This window comes from Acinonyx jubatus, chromosome C1 (genome assembly GCF_027475565.1).
Source record: "Acinonyx jubatus isolate Ajub_Pintada_27869175 chromosome C1, VMU_Ajub_asm_v1.0, whole genome shotgun sequence".
NCBI lineage: Eukaryota > Metazoa > Chordata > Mammalia > Carnivora > Felidae > Acinonyx > Acinonyx jubatus.
Genome location: NC_069381.1, coordinates 15880803 through 15906686, shown reverse-complemented (window position 1 = coordinate 15906686; position 25884 = coordinate 15880803). Strand labels below are relative to the sequence as shown.

Sequence of the window (25884 nt, the reverse complement as noted above, 5' to 3'; positions counted from 1 at the left end):
GCAAGAGCTGCGTGGGCTGGAAGGGACTGGTTTGGCACTGAACTTGGAGCAGGACTGTGGGGCCGAGAGGGGCCTGGGGTGGGTCCGGGCAAGGCCAGGTTCACAGGCTCCAAGGAGGCTCCGTGAAGGGCTTGCAACCCCGGCCATCTGCCAGGGACACCGCAAGGCCTGTCCCAAGACCCCTGCCCTCTCGACTCTGCCCATCCACCACCCTCCCGGGGTCTCCGGGGCGCCCAGGCTCCAGGCAAGGCGTCTCGGGCCCACAGACCTTTGCTCCAGCCCCACCCCCTCCCCCTAGAGTTCCCCGGAAACTGGGTAAAGGGCTGCAGCAGTGAGGCCAGGGAACCCTGGGATTTGAGCAGTTGGCAGCACAAGGACTGAGATGACCCCAGCCAGCCTGCTCCCACCCACCTCCTGCTGTGGGGCCCTTGGCCCTGAGGCCCCAGCAGCTGTCAGCAGGAAAGGGTGACAGAGGAGGGCCAGAGGTGACTTCTCAGCTCGCCCCTTCTCGCCGTGCTTGGACCAGACCCAGAATTCTTACCAGCTGTTGTCAGCAGCTGCTGAGCTCTGTTCCAGAGCCAGCAGCAGGCACCCCCCTCCTCCCCAAGGACATCTTCCCACCGTCCTTCGTGGCTGCTGCCCCTGGGGAGAGGTTGGGGCTAATATGGAGAGCACAGTCACATTCCCAAGTTCCTTTGATCCCACAACACCACGAAGGAATAGGAACTAATGCCCCCATCTGTATGGACGAGAAAAGAGATCCAGAGACGTCAAGTGACTTGCTTGAGATCGCACAGCTACTGAGTGGCTGCATCCAGATTCCTGGCTCCTGGTTCAGTGTCCATCCTGCTGCCTTTCTTCAGAGTGTGCTGTGCAGGATGACAAAGACTTTGAGGTTCCTGAGTCCGACTGCCACCGTAGCCACTTAGTAGTTTTAGGACTCCAGGCAAACCTTTTTTTTAAATTTTTTTTTTATTTAAGTAATCTTTACACCCAGCATGGGGCTCAAACTCACAACCCCGAGATCACAAGTCACACACTCTACAAACTGAGCCAGCCAAGTGCCCCCTCTCCCCCCCCCCCCCCCCGACAAGCTCCTCAACCACTTGGAGGAGAACTCTCATTTTCTTGCCTATAAAAGGAGAATAGTGCCCACCTCTTGGGATTGTTGAGCAAATTAAATGAGAGAATCAGTGTTAAGTACTTAACATAAGGCCTGGAGTGTTCTAAGTACCCAAAATGAGATCTGGCGATGTTAACCGTCAAAAAGTATTCGTATTAGCCACCTGTGCACCCAGAACAGTGGATGGCTCTATGGGGGTTATAGCCACGTTCCACAAATATATGTATCAATCAGTGAATATTTATTTGGTACCTACTGTGTGCCAGGTGCTAGAAAAAGAGCAGTGACAAAGCAGACAAAATTCCCGTCCCTGCTTACATTCTACTCCACATGGCGACTGGAGAGACACAACTTCATCCTTTTTTTTTTTTTTTTTTTAACATTTATTCATTTTTGAGAGACAGAGCACGAGTAGGGGAGGGGCAGAGAGAGAGGGAGACACAGAATCCCAAACAGGCTCCAGGCTCTGAGCTGACAGCGCAGAGCCCAATGCGGGGCTCAAACCCACAAACCATGAGATCATGACCTGAGCTGAAGTTGGACACTTAACCGACTGAGCCACCCAGGCACCCCAAGATACAACTTCATCTTAACCACAGAAGCCGCCAAGCACTTTTACACACACTGCTGTACTATCCACGTTTTCAGATGAGAAAACTCCAGTGACGGAGCAGAGCCCAGGACCCAGCTCTTCTGAGGGTTTTAGGCCCTGAGGGCTTCCTAGAGGCGGTGACACTCCAGGCCTCAAGACCTGGCAGGAGAGGTTGGGAAGCAGCTACCACAGTCTGGGCAGCAACAATTTCAGGAAGGTCTTGCCCAGGTCAAGGCCTCTCGTTCCCCAGGGAGGAGGCCCAGCCAGAGCTTTAAATACCCCATGCAGCCCAGAATAGCCCCCATTGTCTTGGCCTGCAGCTGGGGGACCTGGGAGGATGCTGAGGGAGGTCGATGCTGGAGCGGGAGGAGGTCTTCCCTATATGGAATGGGTGGTTTTCTGCGAAGACTTTTCCATTTGGCTCCTGCAAGAAAGCCTGCCCGTGGCAGAAGGGCGGAGCCCTGCCTGGTTCTTCGTGAGCGACGTGCTGGCTGAAGCGGGGAGCTCTGTGGGTGGGGGACTCCCAGGGAGGGCTGTGTGCCTGAGTTGAAGGTGCTCCTTTGTGTGCCAGGGATGTGTGTGCATTGGCCTGCTGGGCCCTGCACCGTGGGCAGGCCTAGCCATGTCCCCTCCCCGAGGCCTCCTGGCACCCTCTGGTGCTCTGGCTATTTTGGGCACTGGCTGTGTTCAGGTTTGTGGAGGGATGGGTAATCCTGTCCGTGCCAGGGATGCTGGGGGCACCCTCTGGATAGCCATTCCAGCCCCCTGGATCTTTGATGGCTTTAGCCTCTGCCCATGACTTCAGCCTCAAGGGGTCATGGTCAGTGGACTCCTAGGGGAGGCCAGTCCCACTAGCAAGGGCAAAGAAGGGCGCCAGACAAGCCTTGCCCTTGGGACATTCTCTGCTCTCAGTATCAGGAATAGTTGTGCTTCCTCTAAGCAACGAGTTTGTTTTGACCTCATTGGGTCACGGAATCCAGGGACTGGTCAGGTTTCCTTCCTCCCATTGGCCACTGGAAAGCTCAGAGCCAAACGAATTGTTGCTTTCCCGGACCTCCAGAATTCGGCATGTATTTCTATCTACTCACCTCACTCCAGGCTGTCCGTCTGCTTTTGTGAGCTTTTCTTATGTACGTTCAGTTAGTTTTCTCTCGCTGTTATGCGTGCATCTTTCTTTTTTAATGTTTATTTTTGAGAAACAGAGAGGCAGAGAACGAGTAGGGGAGGGGCAGAGAGAGAGAGAGGATCAGAGGTTCCAGAGTGGGCTCTGCATTGACAACAGAGAGCTGGATGTGGGGCTCGAACTCACAAACCGTGAGATCATCACCTGAGCCAAAGTTAGATGCTCAACCCACTGAGCCACCCAGGCGCCCCTACGTGTGCACCGTTGTAAACTGCTTTGAGTTTTTCTGGGAGAAGGTGGCAGGGGAAGTATAAATAGATGATGATGATGGTGGTGGCAGTGGTGGTGACCCTGTGCTGGGCAGTCCCCTGCAGTCTTGAGGCTTGGTCCTCACTTTGTGATGACCTCTGCCAGCCCCTCCCTCTTTGCCAGTGGAAGTCATGGCCTAGAATTCTAGAATCTTCAGGTTGCAGGATTTCAGTGTCCTAAAATGTCAAAGCCAGAAGGAACCTTTGGGATCTTCTAAGTTGAGAGCTTTCAAACTTACTGTTCAGCCGTGAAACCCTTATGTCAATCAAAAAAAAGAGTAGTTTGGTTAAATCCTGCACTATTTTGATAAGGGACAGCAAACACAGACCATTCACCACGGGCTAGTGCTGTTTGCAGCATTTTACACTTTTATTTAATCCTTACGACAATCCTGTGAGGTAGATACTATTAATGTGAACTACCATGCCCATTTTACAGATATAGAACAGAAAGGCACAGAGGGGTAAAGCGAGCTGCTCATGGCCTCTCAGCTAACCTGGGGCTGCACCAGATGTATGATGTAGGTCATACAATGGGAAAAGGTGGATTTGTTTTCAGTGAAGCAAGTATTTGGGGGAGGGGGCCCAACTTCTATTCATCCCCCCCCCCCACTCTCTCACCCACTCTCCCAGGTGGCCCCCGAGGCTGCTGAGGACAGACTGGAAACCAGTGATCTAGGCCTGTTTCATCATTTGAGGGAGCCTGAGGCTAGAGAGGGGAAGGGGCTTCCCCAAGACAGTGGGGGAGCTAGAAACCTTTCTCAGTCCCTTGGCCCGCCAGCCTCCTGGAACAGCACCAACAGCTCGACCTCCCCCTTGGAACACTCAGCTCCCTCCATCTCGTGGGCGCTGGGACCCTCTGACCTTCTGCATGGTCCTAGGGGACCAGGAGCGACCAGGCGCTGGGCCACCCTCTCTGTCCCCTCTGACAGGACTCCTCTCCTGAGAGGACAGGCTGGTGACCAGGGAGGAAAGAAAGGGGCAGCTTCCTTCTGGGTTTTCTCAGACTCTGGCAGCGTTTCCCCCTGGGGAGAGAACGTGCCCCTCGTGTCACCCCGCCTGCCTTTCCTCCACAACGCCTTCAATGCATGGGGCCTTGGGGCTTTCTGTCATCAAGAGCTCCCTCTTCAGAACCCCAGTGGTGCTGCTGGGCCATATCTTACCTCCAAAGCCCCGCCAAGGGAGAGCTAGCTGGCGGCCAGCCGAGGGAAAGGGGTAGGTTTGTTGTGGGTGTTCCCGGTATGTGCTCTGTGAAGCTCTAATCTTATGAGGTCTGCATGAAGAAAGGGTTCCCAGTTAAGCAAGTTTGGGAAATACTAAATAGTTGCTCCCTTCCCCGATCATGCTGTTCAAGACATCTAGGACTTAGGGAACCAGCTCAGCTTTGTGCCACCAGCCTTTCCCAGATGTGTTTGTTTGCAGGACACCCACCCTGTCCAGAGCTGCTGTGCCCAGGATATTACTCATGAGGAAAGGGGAGAGGGGCACTTCAAGAGGAAGGGGCCCTTCCTTTTATTTCCAGCTCTGTTACCTCCCCTTTGGTCCTGGATTCGGCCCTGCCTGCCCCTTCCTCCCCCTCCAGGAAGCAGATGAGGAAAGCCCTGGGGGCAGGGGGGGAGCTGGCCTCCTTGGCCGCAGCTGTTGGACTGTCATCCCAGCCTGTTTTTTCCTGTTGCCGATGCCCACGGGAGCAAGCAGGAGCAGAGTGACCGCGGCCTGGTGGCCTGCCCGCCTTAAGCAAGGCCCTGGAGCCAGAGCTGCGGCCCTGCTCGCTGCTGAGACCCCCACCCACTCCCTGAGATGCCGGTCCGCGCAGGGAGCAAGTGACCAAGGGCAGCTTCTTGTCCCCTCAGAGACAGGGCTCCCTGGCCAGAAAGCCCCAGGCATCAGAAATGGCAGGAGGAGGGCTCAGGTAGTACGGAGTTCCTGGTTGGAAACCAAGGGTCTGGCTCCCAGTCTCTGCTCTTCCAGCTCTGTGACTCTGGGCAAGCCGTCTTTCTGAGACTCGATCTCTTCATTTGTAAACTCCTTCCATTCATTAACTTAAAAAGTGTTATCGAGCTGCTGCCACATAATTTGTAGGTACTGGGGGTACAGCAGTGAGCGCAATGGACAAAGTCGCTATCTTTGCGGAGCTGATGCTCCACTGGGGGTGACAGATGATAAACAGATGAGCATGTAAACATAAGGTAGAGTGTAGATGGTGAGATGCTATGAAGCAGGGTAAGGGAGGTGACAGAGAGCCAACTAAGAGATTCTGGACCTGGGATGTGCTCAGGGTGGGTCTCTGTAAAGGTGACACTTGAGCAGAAACGAGAGGAAGAGGAGGAGTGGGCATATCTGGGGGCGGTGTCCCAGGCAGAGGACGCAGCAAGTACAAAGGCCCTGAGGTAGGCGAGAGCTAGGTGTATTTGAGAACTATCGAGATAAATGTGGCAGGGAGTGGGGAGAGCACGGTTGGAGAGGAGGATAGAGAATTGCGCGCGCGTGTGTGTGTGTGTGTGTGTGTGTGTGTGTAGGTATGTAGGTCACATAGGACTGGTTACCCATAATAAGGGCCTTTCTTCGCATCCTTTGGTGAGTCAAGAGTAGTGGAAAGGCCTAACCCAGTAGGTTCAGGCGGTGGTCCTTGTTGTAAGTGATGTCTCACTTCAACAAAAATTTGTAGAACGTTCCCCCACACCCCCGTAAGCCTGGCACTGTGCTAGGGGCTTCATTCCTGAGATCTAGGGGCAGCGACCCCAGAGGGCATGGGCAGGCCCAGCCGGGTTGGTGGGGGCCATGAAAGCCCGCAGATGCTCCAGCGCTCCATGGTAGCAGGGCCACCTGGGCGCCAGAGAATCCGAGAACCATGCCGGGCTGCGGGCAGGAGGCAGGCACGTGAACACCGCCGGTGCTGTTGGCATGAACAGTGTTTGGCAGATAATATTCAAGCCCTGGGGACCTTCTTGCCGGGCGGCCCAGCCCGGAAGCCATGCCCACTTGGCCACCCCCGCCGCCTTGGCGTCACCTGGCACGTGGGTGGGGCAGAGGCATTTCCCAGTGACTTCCTGCTTCTTCCCTCTGAGCTGGCGGACAGCTCATTGAATGCCAGGGGAGGCCCATTCTTGGGGTGTCTGTGGGGCAGGGACTTTGGGGGAGCTGGGCAAACTGGGGCTCTGTGACCAGCACAGCCAAGAGAGACTGCTCTTTTGGTGGAGAAGCCCATTCGTGGCTGTGCACAATCCCACCTCTGGGCCTAACCACGTGCCCTCCCTTCTGCCCGGTGCAAGCACTTTGCCCCTTCTCCACCCAAGACCGTCTTTCAGACCCAGCTGAATTGTCCTTTCTGCTGGGAAGCCTTGGCCAAGCTCGGTTAGTGAGGGGACCCTCCCCTGGGCCCTCCCAGCCCCCTGCCCTTCCTCTGCAGAGATCTCCATGCACTGTGCTCTCATCACTCGGTTTAATAATCTGTCTCCCCTAGGAAGACAGAGCTCTGTGTCTACTTCCCGGTTTTATCCTCAGGACCCAGCGCATAGTAGGTGCTCAGTAAGTAAAGGTCAAAGTGGCTTGAATTGAACCTTTTATGGCAGGTCAGATTGATTACCCCCTTTTTACAGGTGAGGAAGCTGAGGCTACCCAGCTAGAAGGTGGCCAAAGTGGCCTGAAATCAGGAATCTTTGAGCAGAGTCCACCTTCTGCCCCACTGGCCACATCCCTGAGACCCATAAGGTGCTCTTAGGTGGCTATGCCGGTAAAAGACCCGTTCAGGCGCAACCCAGCTACCTGTATAGGCAGAGACCATGTCAGGCCCACCCGCGAAAGGGCCACGCCTCCCAGAACAAGTCAGCCCCCACTCCCCTTGCGTCTCCCAACAGCCCTGGGAAAGAGTCAAACAAAGCAGGATGTTTTTGTGCCTACATTATCATTGAGGAAACTGAGGCCTGGAGGGATCATTAACCATGTCAGTGATCGTGTGATTCGGTCCCATTTTCCCCTGGGATGAGGTATTAGTGGCCTCAATTTTATTGATGGGGAACTGAGGTTCAGAGATCATTCTGGCACTTTCTTGCTGTGTGATCTTGAGCAAGTCTCTACTTTCTCTTTCTGAACTTCACTTTCTTCTTGTGTCAGATGGCCTAATTCCCACCTCAGGGTTGTTGGGCAAGTTCACTTGTTCATTCATTCACTCATTCATTTGGTCATTCAGTCGGTCTGTGTCAGCAGATATTAATTGAGCACCTAGTCTGTGTTTTCTGTTTTGAAGATGCAGCAACGATAAAAACAGGAAAATCACTGCCCTCCTGGTACTTTTGTTCACAGCAGAGATGGCTGGTGTGTGGAAGGTGAGCGCATGTAGTGGGGATTCGCTGCAGTTTGCTAGAAGGGAAGGGTGTCAAGGGGCTTGTCCACGGCCACATGGTGAGTTTTGGGGCAGAGCTGGGACGAGGGACCCCAGATGTCAGGTTCTCGCTCCGCTGTTCTCTGTTGAACACGGCCCTGGCTGGAATGCAGACTTTCCAGGTCACAAGCCTTGGGGTCAGAAGCAGGGGCCTGCAGGCTGCTACGCCTCTAAGGTAGCAGAGTACAGAAGAGGGAGTCCTGCCGTCAAACTGGATTTCCACTGCCTTAGCTGTGTGACCTCGGGTAGGTGACTTCACGTCTCTGAACTTCCTTATCTGTAAACTGGCGGGGGTGGGGGTGCGGGGAAGCACCAGTATCTGCCTTCTGGAGCTGTGGTCTTGGCACCTGCGTGCAGGGAGCTCTTGATGTGCCTCCACCATTCTCCTTATCTGGGGCATCTGGCCAACTCAGGCTGGAGAAGGTCCTGCACCTTGGGAGCCTGAGTGTGGGAAGCTGGCAGGCCTCCCGAGTGGCACGGGCAGTGTAGGCATGCCAGAGGAGGCTGTGGCCACCTCCTTTCCGGCCCGGCGCCCCTCTTAGCCTGCCAGGGGATTAAAGGCCTTTTGGCCTTTGTGTCGGGCTCACCCGCCCCTGGCAGTTTGCACAACAAAGTGCTGCCCCGACAGATTCCTTCCCTGTTGCCGTCTACTGCCCATGGACAGGGCACTGGGCAGCCTGGGGGTGGGGCAGGGCACCTTGACCCTGTGTCTGGGGCCTAGGGTGTAGCAGAGCTGGGAGCACGTGTTATGGGGTTACGTGGGAGCCTGTATCATAACAGAGTAGGAGCGTGTCCTTCCCGGGAGATTCGGGGGCCATGGGTGGGGGAGGGGGCCCTGATGCAGTCTGTGCCGGCAGGAGGCAGGTGGGCAGACAGGGGCTCGTTCGTCCCCCGCCCCCACGCAGGCTCTGGATTTTGATGGAGTGAGCTCACTCCGGCCCAGATGCCTGGAGCCTTGCCCTGGGCAGCTGCAGCCCCCCTGGGGACTACGGTGCTCAGACCTTCCTGCCCAGCTGCGTGGGTTGTGGTGGGCTCGGCCCAGCCTGGGTCACAGGGAGGGGGTGATGGGCTGGCTGCCCACGTCGCGGGAATAATGGCTCTGGAGCAGCCCCGAGTCCCCCTGTCGGCCCCAAGTCAGCCTCAGAGGAGGCAGATAACTCGAGCCTCGGCACCAAGCTCTGCCGTCACCTCGAGCCTGGGCGCCACCCCTCCAGCAAGCCCAGAGCTGAGGCAGCAGGGCCGGGCCCTGTCCTTCTTCCCAGACCTGGAGGCTGACCCTGGGCCTGAGCCCATGCCCCGCCCCCCCCCATGCATCACCTCTTGCCCATACCCACCCCTCACCTCTACTCTGTGCCCCAAGCATGGGACTAACTCTAACTGACACTCACTGAGCACTTACTGTATACAAGCCTTCAAGCGGAGCGCGTCATGTGCTTTTAATTTCATTTACACCGGTGACCCTCGGTGAGCCTCAGTTTTCTCATCTGCAAAATGGAAATAAAACCCGGGAGTGAAATGTGCATCAGCATTCAGAAGTTTTCAGATTTGAGAAGGGTGCCATTGAACGTGTGAGAGCACAACTCAGAGGAGTCTGGAGCAACACCCTGTAATGAAACACACTAACATTTGCTGCGGCAAAACACTCCTGCTCACCCTAGGTGAAGTAAATAGGATACTGACCGCTTCCTGTCAGTTCAGGTCAAGACTTGGCACCAAATGAGCTTGTTGTAAACTTATTTTAAAAAACAAAGAAGAGGAAACACTCTTAGTTTTCAGAGCTCTTTGCGTTTCCCCTGCTGCAGATGAGGGATAGCGGCCCTGTGGCGCTGGCCCTCCCACGGTGGCTGCGAGGGTCATTGGAGGGGGTCCACACAGCGTCAAGGAGAGGGCCTGGTGTGGAGACAGCTGCCGATGGAGTCTTCCAGCTCCTTCTGTCATCCCTTCGCCGTGCCGTCGTCCTCCTCCAGCTTTGCTTTTAGCAGAAAACGCCAATCCTTTGAAACCCCCAAACCCTATATCCTGTATCTGTTTCTGCACCTTCCCCTGCACCCCAGACTTTCTCTGCCTTCTCTACCCCTCTCTAATGGCTCGACCTTTCACCTCCAGCCTGGGTTCTTCTCAGCTAGCCTTGGATCCCTCGGCATCCACACCCAGGCCGGGAAAGGAGGTTTCTGGCCTCTGTCCCTTGTCCCAGAGGATCTCTGCGGACTTGAACCTGGAGCCTCATGTGCATGCTCATGCCTACCAGGAAGGCCTGGACGCAACCCAGCCTCAGGGGGCTGTCTCGCAAAAGTTCCCCGCCTGTCTGGGTTCCCCCACCTCCTGCCACCCGTTGGGGGGCCATTATGCCCACACCCCTGCCCTAGCAATTGTTCCCAGCACACTAGAACAGTCCTCTGGCCTTGGCCTGTATGAGTCAGATGCCTCCACTTCCCCCACCAGGAACCTGTTGTGTCTGGAAAATCCTCCTGTCTGCTTGACTCCTTCCTCTCTGGCCCAGGTCTGCCTTCTGGACCCCTCCTTTCCAGTCCCGCCATCCGGCTCCAATGCCTGCCTGAATACTGGGTTCCTCTGGGAGGAAGCCAAGCTTTCTTATAGCCGGAAATGGACTGGAGGGCAGGAAACCTGAGTTCTATTTCTGCTTTTGACCTTGGAGCCACCGATGGCTCTCCTTGAGGTGTTAGGCATATACTGCATGCGCTCAGGCCGCTGGCAGCTCAGGTGTCCTGTGGGCCATCTTGGGAGCTGGTTGGGTTGGGGATGGGAACCGGCCAGCCCTGGGTGTCCTGGCCCTGCCCCCTGCTTAGGCCTCAAGGCCAGCCTGGAGGCCCAGCCTCAGCCCTGCCTCTTTTCCTGGTCAGCAGGTGCAGAACCCAGAGGTCCCCTGTGATCTTGGGCAAGTTACTTGGGGGGAGAGGGGGGTGCTGTTACCTCCTCTGTGAAAGGGGGCCATTCATACCTGCTCAGCCACCTCAGGCAGTCATTGTCAGGGTCTAATGACCCCAAGTTTGAGGAAATGCTCTGTAAACTGTAAAATAGCACTGTGGTTGAAAGGTTTTGTGGGAATGACTCTCAGTGACCTCGGTCAGTTCTGGCTCAGTGGCAAAAGCTTAGACATTGGAACCAAACCACCAGAGGTCAAGTCCCAGCTCTGCCACCTGCTAGATCTTCAAGCAGATGATCCGACTGCCCCATTTTCCCATCCCTGCAGTGACCTATTGAACACCTGTAACCTGGGTGAACATTTATAAAAATCCTCAAAGAAGTGCCTGGTATGTAGTAGGTGCTCAATAAATGTTAGGTCTTTCTATTCTCAAGTAGAGCCCAGACTTCCCAGATCTGAATCCAAGTTCTCTTCTACGGTCAAGTCTCAGGCTCCTTTGGGCTCTTTCCGGGAGCCTCATTCCGGTCTGGTTCCATCTCCCCTCCCAGATGTGAAATACAGCTGTTAGAACCTTTTGATCTTCAGCTTTGCACAAATGAAGTCTCTGCTCTTGTTGGCTCAGCCCTTGCTACAGGCCCTGATCTGACCCCAGAGCCTCGGGCCCTGGGGAGGGGGCTGAAAGCAAGGGCAGGCTGGCATGTGGAAGGGCCCATTCCCTGGAGTCCCTGGGGTGGGAGGGCTTCTCTCCAGGCCCCGACATGCTCTGGATTCTCTCACCCCTCTCACTGCAGATGTGTGTTCCTGGCATTTTTTCCAAGTTGAGTCTCACTTTGCTATTTCCTGTCCGGTCTCAAGTCACCTCCCCCCCACCACCCCCGCCCTGGCCTGGGAGAAGCTTTGGACCTTGCTCACCACCAGAGTTTTCCTTTCCAGACAGCAGTGTCTAGGGGATGCTGGGAATTTGTGCCCCGTGCATGCCCCCCCTCCCATGGCCTGGCTTGCATGGGGATGGGGAGGGTGTGGCAATGACACAGAGAGAGAGATAGCCCTCCCCAGGTGGGGAGGATCCAAGCCTGCCCCCTCTAACCTCTTCTGCCCAGTGTCTGTGCCCCTATGCCAGCCTTAGCCTCACACTCCCCTGAAGTCAGTCAGGGCCTGCTCTGGACCCATCTCCCACCTGGTGGGAACATTACCTTCTACCCATAGCCAGGGAAGGAGGGGGAAGCCTTTCACGGACTGATCTTGTGGTTCTTAGCCAGTGAGTGCTAGAGTTCTCTAAGCACATGCCAGTTCATCCCTCCCACCTGGCTGAGAAGGACCCCAGGAATCTGAATTTCTCACCAGCTCCTGGAGATTGTGAAGCTCATTCCTGGAAACAGACCCTGTGGGCATGGTCTAGAGGTCTACTGTACACCTAGGACTGGGATGGGCATTTGTCTAGAGAGAAGGTAGGGAAGGAAGAGGAACAGGAGGAGGTGTTTGCCTATGGGTTGGAGGGGAAGGGGCATTGGGCCATGGCAGAGAGTAAGGTGTGGGCAATGTAGACCTTATACTACGCTTCGTAGCACTGCAGATGTGAAGGTGACCAAATGGCAACCAGTCGAGGAGGAAGCTCCCAGCCTAGGAAGGGAGATTGCATATAGACTCTGTGGGGGCAGGTGGTACCTCCAAAGCAAGTCAAGTTCAGGAAGCAGCTAGAATTAATAGGTGATGACATTTTTGACCATTCGCTCATTCATTCATTCATTTATTACTTCAAGTAGTTATTGAACATGGGGTGCTGAGAAGGTAGAGATGAATTCATCACAGTCCCTGCCTCCATTCCAGTGGAGATACAGATGATTACAGTGTGAGCCCAGAAGCACCCAGAACCCAGCCTGGGTGGGGACAGAGGTGACCGTAAAGGGCAAGAGTGAGGAAAAAGTCTCCCAGAGGAGATTTTCTTTGTTTTTTTAATTTTAATTTAATTTTATTGAGATTTTCTTTTTAGGCATCTTTATTGAGGTATAAGTTATATACAGTAAAATGTACCCATTTTAAGTGTACCATTCAATAATGATAAGATGTGTATATCCAGGGAATAGTCACTCCAAAAGTTTCCCTTGTGTCCCTTCCCAGTCAGCCTACTCCATCCCCGGTCCCAGGCAACTAGTGACATTTCTGTAACTATAGATTAGAATTCCCCCCCACTAGAGTTTCCTATAAATGAGGTCACACGGTATGTAGTCTTTTGTGTCTGGCCTCTTTCGCTCACTGTACTGTGACTGAGTTTCATCCGTGTTGCTGTGAATATCAGTTATTTGTTCCTTTTTCTCATTGATCAGTTGGAGGAGGTGATGTTTACCCGAATTTTGGAGGATGACTTAGCCAGATAAACAAAGCAAGGAAGGGCATTCCAGCAGAGGGACTAGCGTGAGAAAAGGCCAAGAGCTCCAGGACACGGGCTGGGTAAAGTTGGGGGGTGTAGGGAGGGAGAGAGACTGACCGTCTCTTTGTTTTTCTTCTCCTCCTTGGGCCTCTCTCCTGCTGCCATCACCTTGTCTGGCCAGTGAAGGCTAGGTTTGTTTTCAAAAGCGAGACCATTTCCTTCTGGCTGGGCTGGGCTCTCCAGAGAGGGCTGAGGCCAGGCAGGGCCTGAGACTCTCAGGCCAGGCCATCTGGGGCTGGACGTGCATTACGGGGCCACAGCAAATCCATGCACACTTGTGCTTAGGGGCTGTGGGGTTTCCTTGGTCTCCTCCGGGTTTGTTTTTTCTCTGCGTTAGCTGATAAAACTCCTTTGGCAACATTTCCATCTTGTCTAAGAGGAAAGAGGCATTCACTGCCCATAGCCCGCCCTGAGAAAGGCAGGTGTTGTGGCCACTGGGGCCCTGCTATTCTGGCCTGCAAGGTGCAGGGTCTCAGCAGGCCCTCTGTGGAATGGGAGCTCGAGGTGGAACTTGTGCTGGGCTCAGCATCAGCCTGAGGTCATACAGAGTTGACACCACGCCTGTCCTGCCCCCATTCAGCCCAGCTGTTGGGTCCGCCCCCTCGGCTGTGTGCACAGATGAGCTTGTCCGTGTGGCCACAGATGCCGGAGCCAGCTCTCCAACATGGCTGGAATGTGTTCCCCATGGCTTGGAGCTTTGGAAGCCAGGCTGAGGCAGAAAGAAGTGGTTGAGATGGCCTGCGAGGGAGTGGCTATCACAGACGGCAGCTTCGGTGGACTCATCTGTGATTACTGCCTCTGTCCCCCACCCATGCTTCCTCCTGCCTCTGTCCCCCATCTTTGCTGTTCCAGGTCACCCTTTACCTGTCCGTGTCCCCCTGTCTACTACTGCCTATTCCGGATGACCCTTGCCTTCTCCAAAGGAAGAGAGGTGTCAGTCATCAGTTACCAAAGTGATTTTAACTTTATCATCTGTTTGTTTGAGGATTCATTCAGACTCAGTGAATGCGCAGGGTTGGGTGCTGAGGCCTCCAGGGGCGAATGGAGCTTTCTTTGGCAAAACTGAGTCAAAAATAGTGGTTCAGCCCCAGCCTGACTCTCACAGCCAAACCACATCTGACTTAACCACTACAGGGCTTTGGGGTAGGACTCTGGGTCCCCCTTGAAGTGAGGGGAGGGATCCTTTGCATGGTGGAGACTGGAGAATGTGACGGTCGGCTGTGTGATCTCCCACAGGTGACTCATGGGCTGCGGGCGTATGATGGCTTATCTCTGCCCGAGGACGCAGAGACGGTCACGGTGGGCCGGGCCGGCAGGAGCTACTCAGACATCTCTGATGACGAAGACTTGCTGGCTGACGATGCCTCTGGAGGTGAGCAGAGGGTTCTGGTGGTGCGGAGTGGAGGAGGTCAGGGGTGGAGCCAGGGTTCTCCCCGCCCCCCATCCCTGGTCCTTAAAGAGGCCCAGGAAGCTTGCCCAAGGGGGTGCCTCAAGAGATGGGCTGAGAGCCGTGTGCATCCTAAGCCCTGGTCCCAGTGACCCCAAGACCCTCCACTTAGAACCTGTGTGACCCTGGTGGCTCACAGGGCCGGTGGCTGCTCCTCTGCCACTGCTGTGTCCTCATAGCACAGGATGATCGGGACTCGCAGGGAGGCGGGAGACGAGGCACAGTAGAGGACAGTTCCCGCCTCCCCTTACCGCACCTCCTCCTGGCCCCGTTGCGAAGGCCAGTGTGACGGGGCCCCTTCCACCCCAGCACGGACAGACCGTCAAGGCCCCGCACCGTGCAGCCTCGACCCACACCCTCTCTGATGGAGGCTTCCACGCTGACTTTCACAAGCCGGCATCCCTGGGCAGTGGGGAGGACGCAACAGCTCTGTGCTTCCATGCCCTTCCGCACGGCGTGCCAGGTGCCCCAAACGGTGCTTGGCATCCAGTAGGTACTCAACTTGTTGCTGCATAAGTCTCTCTTCTGCTTGCAGATGGCCTGGGTAGTGGGGAACCAGGCAGCGGGGACTTTCAGATGGGTAAGTTGCTGAGGGCCCCCATCCTGCCCCCTGGGCAAGGTCTTCCCCACCGCAGGGGTCCCGTCTCTGGGGCTGAGGGCCTCGAGGGCTTCGTGGGCCTGCCGTGCAGGTGGTTTTATACTTGCTGAGCAACAGTCGTGTGGACTGGTTGGCAGGTCCCTGCAAGGTTGGGGACAGCCAAGCTCTGTGGTCGTCTGCGCCACAGGGACAGGGCTGAGCGCAGCAGGCAGGAAGCGCCCACGTGTAACAGGTACCCAGAATAGCAAAATTCCCATCTCCCAGCACAGCTCAGCTGTGGGGTCCCTTCCTAGATCCCTTCTTGGGGGTGTTGAGCTGGGGACCCCAGGCAGGGGTGGGCTCTGTGGCATAGGACATGTGGGCAGGCCGATGGAGCTGGCAGGGGGTGGAAGTATAGCCTCACCTTGGACCTGGGAGGGACCCTGCCTTCAGGTTGGGTCACCTCTGGGAAGCCAAGGGTTCCTGGGTTGGGGAAGAGGGCTGGGCTTTGTGGAGAGAAAGAACCAGACCTCCAACAGCTGCTCCTTCCATTAGCACTTGGTGCACAGTGGAGCCGGGGCCAGGCCAGCACTGGGACTCAGTCCCTGCCTCCTCCCAGCCCAGGATTCTGGGTAGAGAAGGAACTACCCAGTGACAAGTCCTCAAAGCTCCATATGGTTCCTGCTGCCTTCTCTGGAAGCCAGCGCTGAGTACTCTGCCGTCAGGGCCAAGGATGGAGCTCGGCTCAGGCGGACCACTGGGTGGCCTCACTGCATCCAGTGCCGCCTACGGTGACGCGCCTGTACTTCTGCAGGGGTGGGGGTCGCCTCCCTGTGTGACTGGTGCATCAGGGGCATCCAAATGCGAGGGGGTCGTGTCCTACCTGCCAATGTGCAGACAGGAGGGTTGGCCCCTAGGTGTCCTGGTCCTGACTGTGACCTCCCAGCGCCCGGGACACAGAGCCTGCCTGAAGCTTTTCCACATGTAGGTCTTTCCAGCGCTGCAGGATGCCTGGGAGCTGGGCGGGGCCTGTGCACACATCCCACACCCTAGAATGGACTGTGCTGATGCATCGCTGGGAGCTGCCTCTTGCTAAGCCAGGCCTGCCTGCTGAGGCCCTGGTCCGGTCTATACTGTCCATTTGGAAACATCCACGGCCCCTCCCCTGTCCACCAAGGCAGCTCTGCCCTCTCTGAGGGGTTCTTGCCAGCCCGCCTCCCCTGTGAGATGCAGCTGTGAGGACAGGGGGGTCAGAGGTAGGGGAAGGGGTAGGGATGGGGGAGCAGCAGCTGGGAAGGGCCCGTGCTTGCGAGTGGGGCCTCTCCGTGGGAAGACACAGGGCCTTAGACCCTCCAGGCCCAGCCCTGGTTCTGGCCTGCTGCCCTTGGGGCAGGTCCAGGCAGCTGGGCTGAGTCGAAGCCCTGGAGACAGCAAGTGAGTTTCCCAGCCTCTCCGTGTGCCCACTTCGGCCTTGCCCAAGGGTAGTGCCTTCCCTGTGCTGGGAAGCAAGGGCCATCCTGACCAAGATGGGGCCACACCTGGCCATGCCCCTTGCCTGGGCTCTGGACCAGCCCCACACCCTGGATCCTAGCCTCTGAGATAGTACCCCCCCGCCCCCTCCACTTCCCTCACATAAGGCTGTGGCTGCTGCAGGCTCGCCCCAGCCCTGCCCCATCACCCCCCTTTTGTGTGCCAGTACCCCCACCCAAAAGACAGGCCCCTGCCTCTGACTCCTCCCTGCGACCCCTGCCCACCTCCCCTCACCCAGTTTTTTTCCATCTTCTGACCCGTCTCTCTGTTTCCACTCTTGTCTGGCCTGTCTCCTTGTCTCCTGCTCCCCTCCTCCCCTGCCTTGGGCTATCTCTCTCCTCTTTGTATCTGTCTCCTCTGTGCATCATCCTGTCTCATTCTGTATCTCTCTCTCTCTCTTTCCCTCTCTCCCTTCTGCCTCTGTTTCACCCTTGCTCTCATTCTTCCCCTGCTTTCTCTCTGCTTCTCTGTCATTTTCTTCCTCTGTCTCTTCATGTCTCTGTCTCTCCCTTTGGTTCCCTCCACCTCCCTTGCAGTCTCTGTCCCTCCTGGCCCCCTCACTGTGGCTCTGCTCTGCAGGCCCCGGCCAGGCCACCCTCCTGTGGCTGGTGAGGAATCTCCTCCCAGTAAGTGAGGCCAGACAGCCTGGGGGGAGGCTCCCTCTGCCCCCCCACCCCCAACTCCCTCTCCCGGCTCTCACTGCACTGTCCTTTCTCCCTCTCCTCTTCCTCCTTAGCTTGCACTTTGTCATACGTGAGGCTCAGAGGCAACTTTCTTTTTGGGAGTGGGGACCTGGTCGGCCCCTGCCCAGGACACAGCCAGGCCCCATCTGGGCTTCCGGGCCTAAACACGATGGGCGGGGACCCTGGCATTCTCCACCCCCCGCCCCACCAGGCACTGCTTGGGCTGGGACGGGTACAGCAACCCCTCAGGGAGCAAGGCCCTAGAGGCTGGAGGTGACGGGTACCTGCCTCAGGACTGGCTGATGCTGGGCCCACCCAAGGGACCCAGGGCTCTCGGGCGTGGGGTTCAGGGGCCTGGGTGTATGGCGGGCAAGTTCCATTGAGCAGGGAGTTGGTGAGATAGTCTGCTGCGGGGCTGGCGTGGTCAGGTGTGCGTTCCTCACCCCCACCTGGGTGCAGGCACTTCCTGGCCCCCTGCCCCTCCAGCCTGTGGCTCCAAGCGGGCTGTCTGGATGAGGTCAGAATGAGGGCCAGGAGGGAGAGCGCTGGCCGGGGCAGGCACCCAGAGCACACCCATCCCCAGGCAGCTTCACTCACTTACGGTACCTTCGGTTCTGGGGGCTGTTCCTAGAACAGAGTGGGCTTTACCTTCTGCCCCAACCCTCAGGCTCTGGTCACAGGGAGGCAGTTCAGGGTGGAAGAGGGAGGGTGCTCGCCCTGACCCACCCCTGGTCTTGGAGAAGGCGGGGGTGGGGTCAGGCAGGAGGGTCCGAGCCCTTCCCAGGGCCTAGGAGAAAGGGGCTTTGTGGCATCCCGGCCCCCTCCCCCAGGAACGGGCACATTCCTGGGCAGAGGCCCGGCCTCCTCGCCCGCGCTGGGCCATGGGGCTGAGGCCAGGGGCTGGGCTGGGGGACTCTCAATGGGCCTCTGTGCCTGCTCACAAGGGGCCTCTGTGGCTGAGCCCTCGGCGTCCACGCTCGGGCCCACAGAGCCCCACCCACCCAGCACCCAGGAGCCCAGCCCAGCACAGGGCAGCGCTGCCTTCACAAGCACCCTCTCTCGGTGTAGGAGCCCACTCCTGCCCTTGCTCAACACCCCACCCCGACCCCGCAGGGCTTGCTTAGCCCAAGCCACAGAGGGAGAACATTCTTGCTGGGGGGTGGGGGTCATGTACCCATGTGCACCCAAGAGAGAGAAGTGGGAGGAGGACAGGCCTTATAGTCTTGCACGAGGTCACAGGGCTGTGAATGGCAATTTTACTCCAGAAGCTAAGCTTTTAACCACTAAGCCACACTGTCTCTCATATAGTAATGGCTCATGTTTTATTACACACCTACTATGTGCCAAGCTCTGTTCTAAAGCACTTACATATTTAACTCATTTGTAACTCATTATCTTGGCACTTATAATTAACACCTAAGTTCATGAACGTTATTAAGATTTAATGCATTAAAAATCTCGTACAGGGTTCAAATCTTGGCTCAGTCGGTTAAGCGTCCGACTTCGGTTCAGGTCATGATCTCACGGTTCGTGGGTTCAAGCTCCATGTTGGGCTCTGTGCTGACAGCTCAGAGCCTGGGGCCTGCTCTGGATTCTGTGTCTCGCTCTCTCTCTGCCCCTCCCTGGCTCGCACTCTGTCTCTCTCTCTCTCTCTCTCTCAAAATTAAACACTAAAAAAATAATGATAACAGGGGCACCTGGGTGGCTCAGTCTGTTAAGCGTCTGACTTCAGCTCAGGTCATGATCTCGCGGCTTGTGAGTTTGAGCCCCGCGTCGGGCTCTGTGCTGACAGTCCGGAGCCTGGAGCCCAACTTCAGATTCTGTCTCCCGCTCTATCTCTTCCCTGCTCATGCTCTGTCTCTCTCAAAAATAAACATTGAAAACATTTTTTAAAAAAAATCTTGTATATAATGCTCAGGAAACTGTGTGTGTGCGCGCGCGCGTGTGTGTGTGTGTGACTTATTTGCAGCTTGTATTAACTTGTACAACTTCCGTATGAACTCACGAACGTGATATTTAATACATATAAAACATCTTTATATGGTAGGTGCTTAAGAAACAGTTGTATGTGTATGCTCACACCAATCTGATATGTGTTTATTGTCTGTCATTTAATAGGCACCTGCTATGTGCCAGACTCTGTTCTAAACACTTATACGTATTTAAACTTATTTGTAACTCATTAACTTGGCATTTATAATTAATACCTAAGTTCATGAATGTTCTAAAATATAATACATTAAAAATCTTGTACAGGGTGCCTGGATGGCTCAGTCGGTTAAGCATCTGACTCTTTTTTTTTTTTTTTTTTTTAAGCATCTGACTCTTGATTTTGGCTCAGGTCATGATCTCGTGGTTTGTAGGATCGAGCCCCGCGTCAGGCTCTGCGCTGAGAGCATGGAGCCTGCTTGGGATTCTCTGTCTCCCTCTCACCCTGCCCCTCCCCTGCTCGCACTCTTTCTCTCTCTCTTTCTCAAAATAAATATTTTTTTAAAAATCTTGTACATAATAGGTGCTCAAGAAACAGTTTCTTTGTGTACGTGTAGCATACTAGTCTATGTGTACCATAGGCATATGATATGAATTGAACTCATGTTCATATGAACTCATGAACATTATGAGATTTAATGTGAATAAAATGTCTTGTATATAGTGGGTTCTTAAGAACAGTTGTGTGTATATGCTCACATCAATCTGATATTCATCCCTCATGTATTAGGCACCCACTGTGGGCCAAGCACTAACTCTGGGGATACAGAGGTGAATGAGATGCAGGTTGCCCTCTCATCAGGTTTATTCTAGGGGGTAGTGAAAGCGACCACAGCTTCTGATTCTCCGGCACTTGCCCTGTGCCAGGTGTTGCAACACTGTGCATGGGGAGATGTGCGTGTAAGCACGATGTCATTTATTCCCTACAGCCACCCGGGGTGGTAAGTGTAATTAGCATCCTCATTCGACTGAGGAGGAAACAGAAGCTCAGAGAGGTGAGGTCAGTGCCTGTGGTGTGGCTGACCTCAGAACCCCTGGTTTTCACATGATACTCCACAGTCCGTGCGTGACCAGGCAGGATCGACACGATGCAAGAGGGAAGGTGTTCTGATGGAGGAAGCACAGGGGAGGGGGGCGGTGGTCCTGAGCAGGGGTCTCTAACCCAGCCGGGGTTGGAGGGTGGAGGCCAGTTCAAGCGCTCTTCTTGGAGGAGGTGATGGCTGAGCTGAGAGCCCTGAGGGATGACTAGAACCAGCCAGGGAGGAGTGGGAGGCATGTCTCGGTCCCTTGTGGGTGACCCCTGTGCCAGGCCAGCCTCCTCTGGAAGCCAGTTCTTCTTGTCTAGCCTTCCTCGGTGCCGCTGGGGGTCTCTTCGGCACCATCACTTAGTTTCTGCGTCAGGCTACTTTCCCGTTGGTTGAGGCCCCTCACTTATGGGTGGGGCCTCGGCTTTGACCCTGGGCAGGCCTGCCACAGCCACTGCGACCAGTGCTCGTACGGGCAGTGCTGGGCATGGCTGTGGGCCCATGGGCGCGGGCTGGGCCAGAGGCCGCTGGAGACCATCCCCAAATCTCCACCCCCTGGCCCAGCGGCCCGGGGCCGCCATATGCCAGGCTGGACCCCTCCTGGTGACAGCCCGCTCCTCTCTGCAGTTTATTTCCGGGCCCTGGTAAACTTCACTCGCTCCATCCACTACAGCCCTCAGCTGGAGGATGCGGGCTCCGAGGAGTTCCGGGAAGTGTCCGAGGCTGTGGTCGACACGGTGAGGTGAAGGGGCTTGGGCGCTCCCCGAGGGTGGGGGGCGGGACAGGATGGGGTGAAGGTATCTGGAGGCTGACGGTGCCATGTCACTCTGCAGCTTGAGTCGGAGTACTTGAAGATTCCCGGAGACCAGGTTGTCAGTGTGGTGTTCATCAAGTGAGAAGGGTCCCCTGGGGGGCCGGTCAGGGAAGGGGGGGGCTGACCTGGAGGGAGGTGACAAGGAGGGGAAGTAAGAGACGCCTAATGAGGTGGATCTCGGTCGGTGGAAGGTCAGGAATTTGGGGAGACAGTTGAGACCTTAAATTGCCCCGCTTGGGTTCCAGGCTGTCTGGGAACAGGCACAGAGTCAGGAGATCGGGCCTGAGCCTCAGGCAGGGGGCGGAGGGAGGAGCTGAGGCTGCAGGTGTCTTTCTCATCCTGCTCCCCTGCCCCATCCCCATCCCTAGGGAGCTGGACGGCTGGGTCTTCGTGGAGCTGGACGTGGGCTCCGAAGGGAATGCAGACGGGGCTCAGATTCAGGAAGTGCTTCATACCGTCATTTCCAGCGGCTCTGTTGCCTCCTACGTCACCTCTCCCCAGGGATTCCAGTTCCGGCGCCTGGGCACAGGTAAGCCCATCCTGGGACCTGGAGCACTTCTTCGTTCCTCCCAGTGTCCCCTCCGTGGGCTCTTCTGGCTTGGGGCCTGTACACCACTAGGGACAGGGAGCTCACTACCTGAGTCCGCCCCATCAGTCTCTGTGCAGTCCTGGCTTGGGTTGAGTATAACCTGTTTCCTCTAGCGTGTACCAAATTATGTTTTTTAATTAAAAAAAAAATGTTTTAAGTTTATTTATTTATTTTGAGAGAGAGAGTGAGAGCACAGGCAGGTGAGGGGCAGAGAGAGAGAGGGAGAGAGAGAGAATCCCAAGCAGGCTCCGTGCTGTCAGCGTAGAGCCTGATGGCACAAGGCTCGATCTCACAAACCGTGAGGTCATGACCTGAGCCGCGATCAAGAGTCGGATGCTTAACCAACTGCGCCACCCAGGCGCCCCTAACATGTACCTGGTTAGATTTAATCTCCGCTCACTGTCTCTGTCTCTAGACCTCTGTACACCGACAATAGATAATGATTCCTTTCTGCATATAGAACTTTCAGATCCAAACGCGTTTGCATTTAATAATAACCAACAAATGTTTACCGAGAGCTGACTATGTGCTGGTCGCTCAGTAAAGCCCTTGTATCCAGCCTCCGTCCAGACTTCATAATTCCTGTGAAGTAGATATTCCTCTTATTTTAGACGTGAGGGGGCTGAGGCCCAGGAAGGACAAGTGGCTTGTCCCAATTCACATAGGCATTGGTGGAAAAGCCAGAACTTCCACAAAGCCCCATGTCTGTGCCAGTCTTGCCAGAACCCATGATGACATGAGATGAGCACAGCACCTGAGGCTCAGCGAGAACAAGAGAACGGCCCCCGGTCACACAGCTATCGGATGCAAAGGCCTGGCCTTTGAGCTCTCGGTCAGCTCAGGTTTCTTTGCACGGCACCCGCCACCCCCAGGCTCCTACTTTGACTCCCTGAGTCTTGGCTTCTCCAAGCCAGACAGGCCCCATTCATTCCCCCACAGGCTCCATTTCTCAGAGCCGTCACCATCCCTGAGTCAGGAGACCCAGAGCTGAACAAGCGCTTTCCCTATCATGGCGTAGCCAGATTGGAAGAAGACAGTGTAGCCATCGCCTCTGTCATTCGGCACATAAATCCCCAAAGAACGCACCCAGAGATCAAGTTTGCTCTTCCCCGGGCCCAGACCGGAAGATGGCTGGGGGCCCAGCCCTCTCCTCCCCACTTTTCAGTGGGCCTTCCTGGTTAGGGATGGTGGGATGGGCCTGGCTCGGCCCTGCAGCCCACAGCTCCCAGGTCCCAGACGGGACGGTGCTGATCACACCTTCCTTTCCAGCACAGACACCCCCGCCCCCTCCGGCCGCCGTGGCGGCCGCAGTGACACCAGGTGAGAGTGTAAGCCAGACCTAGGCCCGGCCAGGTACTGGAGAAGTTCATGGACGGAGGGAAAGGAAGGATGAGGGTGAGATGGCTGGGCGTGGCCCACCAGTCGCCCTCTCTCCCCTTCCCCTCCGTCCTCACTGGGCCAGGCTGTGGCCTGCACGCGTGTGATGTGGTGGTTGCATGCGTGTGGCTTGCTAACCGTGTGTGGGGTTTACGGAAGGGATGGCTGAGGCCACCGCCACCCGTCCCCTGTCCAACGTGTGCCGTGACGTGTCCACCGTGTGCCCCTCTGCCTCACTCGAGTCTGCCGGACGCAGGGCGCTAAAGCCCCCTGCCAGCCACGCGGTGCCTGTGCTGCCCACGACACCTCCCGCCCCCCCTTCCCACCCTGCCCCTCTGACGCCCTCCAACCCCCACAGTGCCCCAGTTCTCAAGAGTCTGCACCGAGGCCGAGTTCGCCTGCCACAGCCACAACGAGTGTGTGGCTCTGGAGTATCGCTGTGACCGGAGGCCCGACTGCAGGGACATGTCTGACGAGCTCAACTGCGGTGAGGGGCCGGCCGGGGCCACAAGTGGCCCGAGACACCGGGCAGGGCCGGGGTACCCCTGGGCCTCCGTGTCAACCGTGAGGGTTTGGTGCGGGCGGGGGGCTCTGAGGGAGGTGGGCAGGAGGACAGGGTGGGGGCACCGTGTGTGGCAGGGAGGTACAGGGAGGGCCTGGGCGGTGTGGGGGCCGGGGCCGAGGACCGTGCCAACACCAGGAGGGCTCTGTCCACAGAGGAGGAGGTCCCAGCGGTCAGCTCCGTGTCCCCCACTCTGGTGGAGACCCCACCGCCGGTGCCCTGGCTGGAGGCAACCACCATTCAGCAGCTGCCGGGCACCCCCGCTCCGCAGCCTCTGCTCCCCGGGATAGCCAGGCCTGTGCCCTGCGGGCCCCACGAGGCCATGTGCCACGACGGGCAGTGCATCCCCAAGGACTACATCTGCGACGGGCAGGAGGACTGCAAGAATGGCAGTGATGAGCTGGACTGCGGTGAGGACCCAGGGTGCGGGAGTCGCGGGGCTGGCGGGGGGCAGGGCCGCTGGCTGAACCTGGCCTGGTCCCCCAGGTCCCCCCCCGCCATGCGAGCCCAATGAGTTCGCCTGTGGGAACGGGCACTGCGCCCTGAAGCTGTGGCACTGTGACGGCGACTTTGACTGTGAGGACCGCACCGATGAGGCCAACTGCCGTGAGTGTCCTGGGGTCCATCCGGGCCCTATTCCCCCTGCTCTCTCTGGCTGAGTGTGAAGGCCCTGGGGACAGACTGGAGGGTCTTTCTCTCTCTGACCCCAGCAGTGAGGGGTCTCGGCTCTGAGCTGAACTTGGTAGGGAATCACTGCGGCCAGACTGCCTGTGGCTGATGGCTCCTTGTTTCTTTTCTTTAGTTCAGTACCATTAATCTTCTCTTGGTTATTTATGCTTGAGTATAGGTCAGACAAGTGGCTGAGAGGGCTTCATACCCCAATGTCCCCTGATGATCGGACTCTTGGCAGGTGAGGGAGTCAAAGCCTTTCCCGGACAAGTATAGGGGTTCTTCACATAGAGCTAGTTCCGAGTTTTTTGGACATCCGTCTGCCCAGCTCTCTGTCATCTCCCCATTCAGCCATCCATCCATCGTTCATTGGTCCATCCATCCATTCCCCCAACTGTCTGTTCTCATAGCTCTTCATCCACCTGTCTGCCCGTCGACCCAACATCCTTCCTTTCTCTTATCCATCCGTCCAACCAACTATCGGACACCCAACTATCCACCCGGCTGACGTCCATCCACCTAGTCAATGTTAAGGACATTATAACAGCTGATGGGTGAGGCTGGAGAGACAAACACCCTATCGGGTAGCATCTGAGCGTCCTGTCCTGCTGGAGATTGTTAGTCTGAGATTGACGATAATCTTCAAACCATTTCTCTGTGATCCCGGATCACATGTTGGCATTCCTACGGTCCTGTCCACTGGTAGCTCCTCGCCTTCCTCTCTACCTTCCCTGCCCCACGGTCCACGCTGGAAAGAAGCGGCAGCAGGCCACTTGTTAGGATGTCCTTCCTGTGGCTCGAAGCTTGTCTGACGAGACAGCCCCTTGGGAAAGAGAAGTAATTGAGGGCTTTAGTTGAAAAGCACTTCTCATCTGGGGAAAAGTCCCAGGAGACCAAGTCCTGATTGTCAGAGCCCCGAACAGAGAACGTGAAAGCTAAGTGGCCTTGGGGGCTCAGAGAGCGTTGGGACAGAAACCCCCAGGTCGGTAGATAGCTGCCTCCTGGCCTTCTCTCACTTCCTTCTCTGCAGATGTGTGGCCTCCTCTCCTACGCCACTCTGCCTTCTCTGTCCCCGTCCGTGTGTCTATCTTAAGGTCAGTCTCCCTGAGGAGGAGTGTCCGTCCCCCCCTACTACAGATGCCTCGGGCCCAGCCCTGGTGCCAGGCTGACTTCAGGCCTCTGGCCAGTCCACAGGTGGCCGCCTCAGGTCAGGGGCCACCCCGGGCCAGTCAGAGGGGACAGAGCAGCGAGGTTCGGGCTTGCCAACCCTTTCTGATAGAACTGCACCAGGTCTCACCTGGTGTCTGGGGATCCGGCCACTTTGCCTGTGCCTTTGACAGAGGTCTTGTGCTTGTGAGGGTGGCTGGATGTGGGAGTTGCTGAATGACTCTAATGTGCCAGGTATGTCTCTGTTTTGGGGAACGCAGGTGGAGTGAGTGGTGAGGACAGGGAACCGTGATGAGCCATTTGATGGCCAACTAGTGACGGTGGGCAGTGTCAGGGCAGCTGTGTGTCACGAGGATGAGATGAGGGAGTGACCCTGGGGACACCAGGGAAGGTGGGCAAGTAGGGAATGGGAGTGGTCCCCCCCCTGAGGGTGGGGCCTGCTGCCCACACCCCCTGGCTCTGTCCCCTAGCTGCCAAGCGCCCCGAGGATGTGTGTGGGCCCACGCAGTTCCGCTGTGTCTCCACAAACACGTGCATCCCAGCCAGCTTCCACTGTGACGAGGAGAGTGACTGTCCCGACCGCAGTGATGAATTTGGCTGCAGTGAGCAGGGGCAG

The 25884-nt window shown here is 56.5% G+C and overlaps 1 protein-coding gene across 8 annotated transcripts in view; it reads left to right on the top strand.

Annotated features, from left to right (window-relative positions):
• The window catches only part of HSPG2 (heparan sulfate proteoglycan 2), a 98630-nt gene that overhangs the window by 19883 nt on the left and 52863 nt on the right, over window positions 1–25884 (top strand). For 5 of the 8 annotated variants that reach the window (XM_053208622.1, XM_053208619.1, XM_053208641.1 and 2 more), the window contains exons 2-11: window positions 14076–14211; window positions 14822–14866; window positions 20718–20827; window positions 20924–20982; window positions 21273–21433; window positions 22763–22813; window positions 23229–23357; window positions 23588–23842; window positions 23919–24038; window positions 25739–25870. In XM_053208622.1, the coding sequence (XP_053064597.1) occupies window positions 14076–14211; window positions 14822–14866; window positions 20718–20827; window positions 20924–20982; window positions 21273–21433; window positions 22763–22813; window positions 23229–23357; window positions 23588–23842; window positions 23919–24038; window positions 25739–25870 (1198 nt within the window). The remainder of the gene's footprint in view (window positions 1–14075; window positions 14212–14821; window positions 14867–20717; window positions 20828–20923; window positions 20983–21272; window positions 21434–22762; window positions 22814–23228; window positions 23358–23587; window positions 23843–23918; window positions 24039–25738; window positions 25871–25884) is intronic. The other 3 variants (XM_027060155.2, XM_053208626.1, XM_027060154.2) reach the window with 1 other exon arrangement.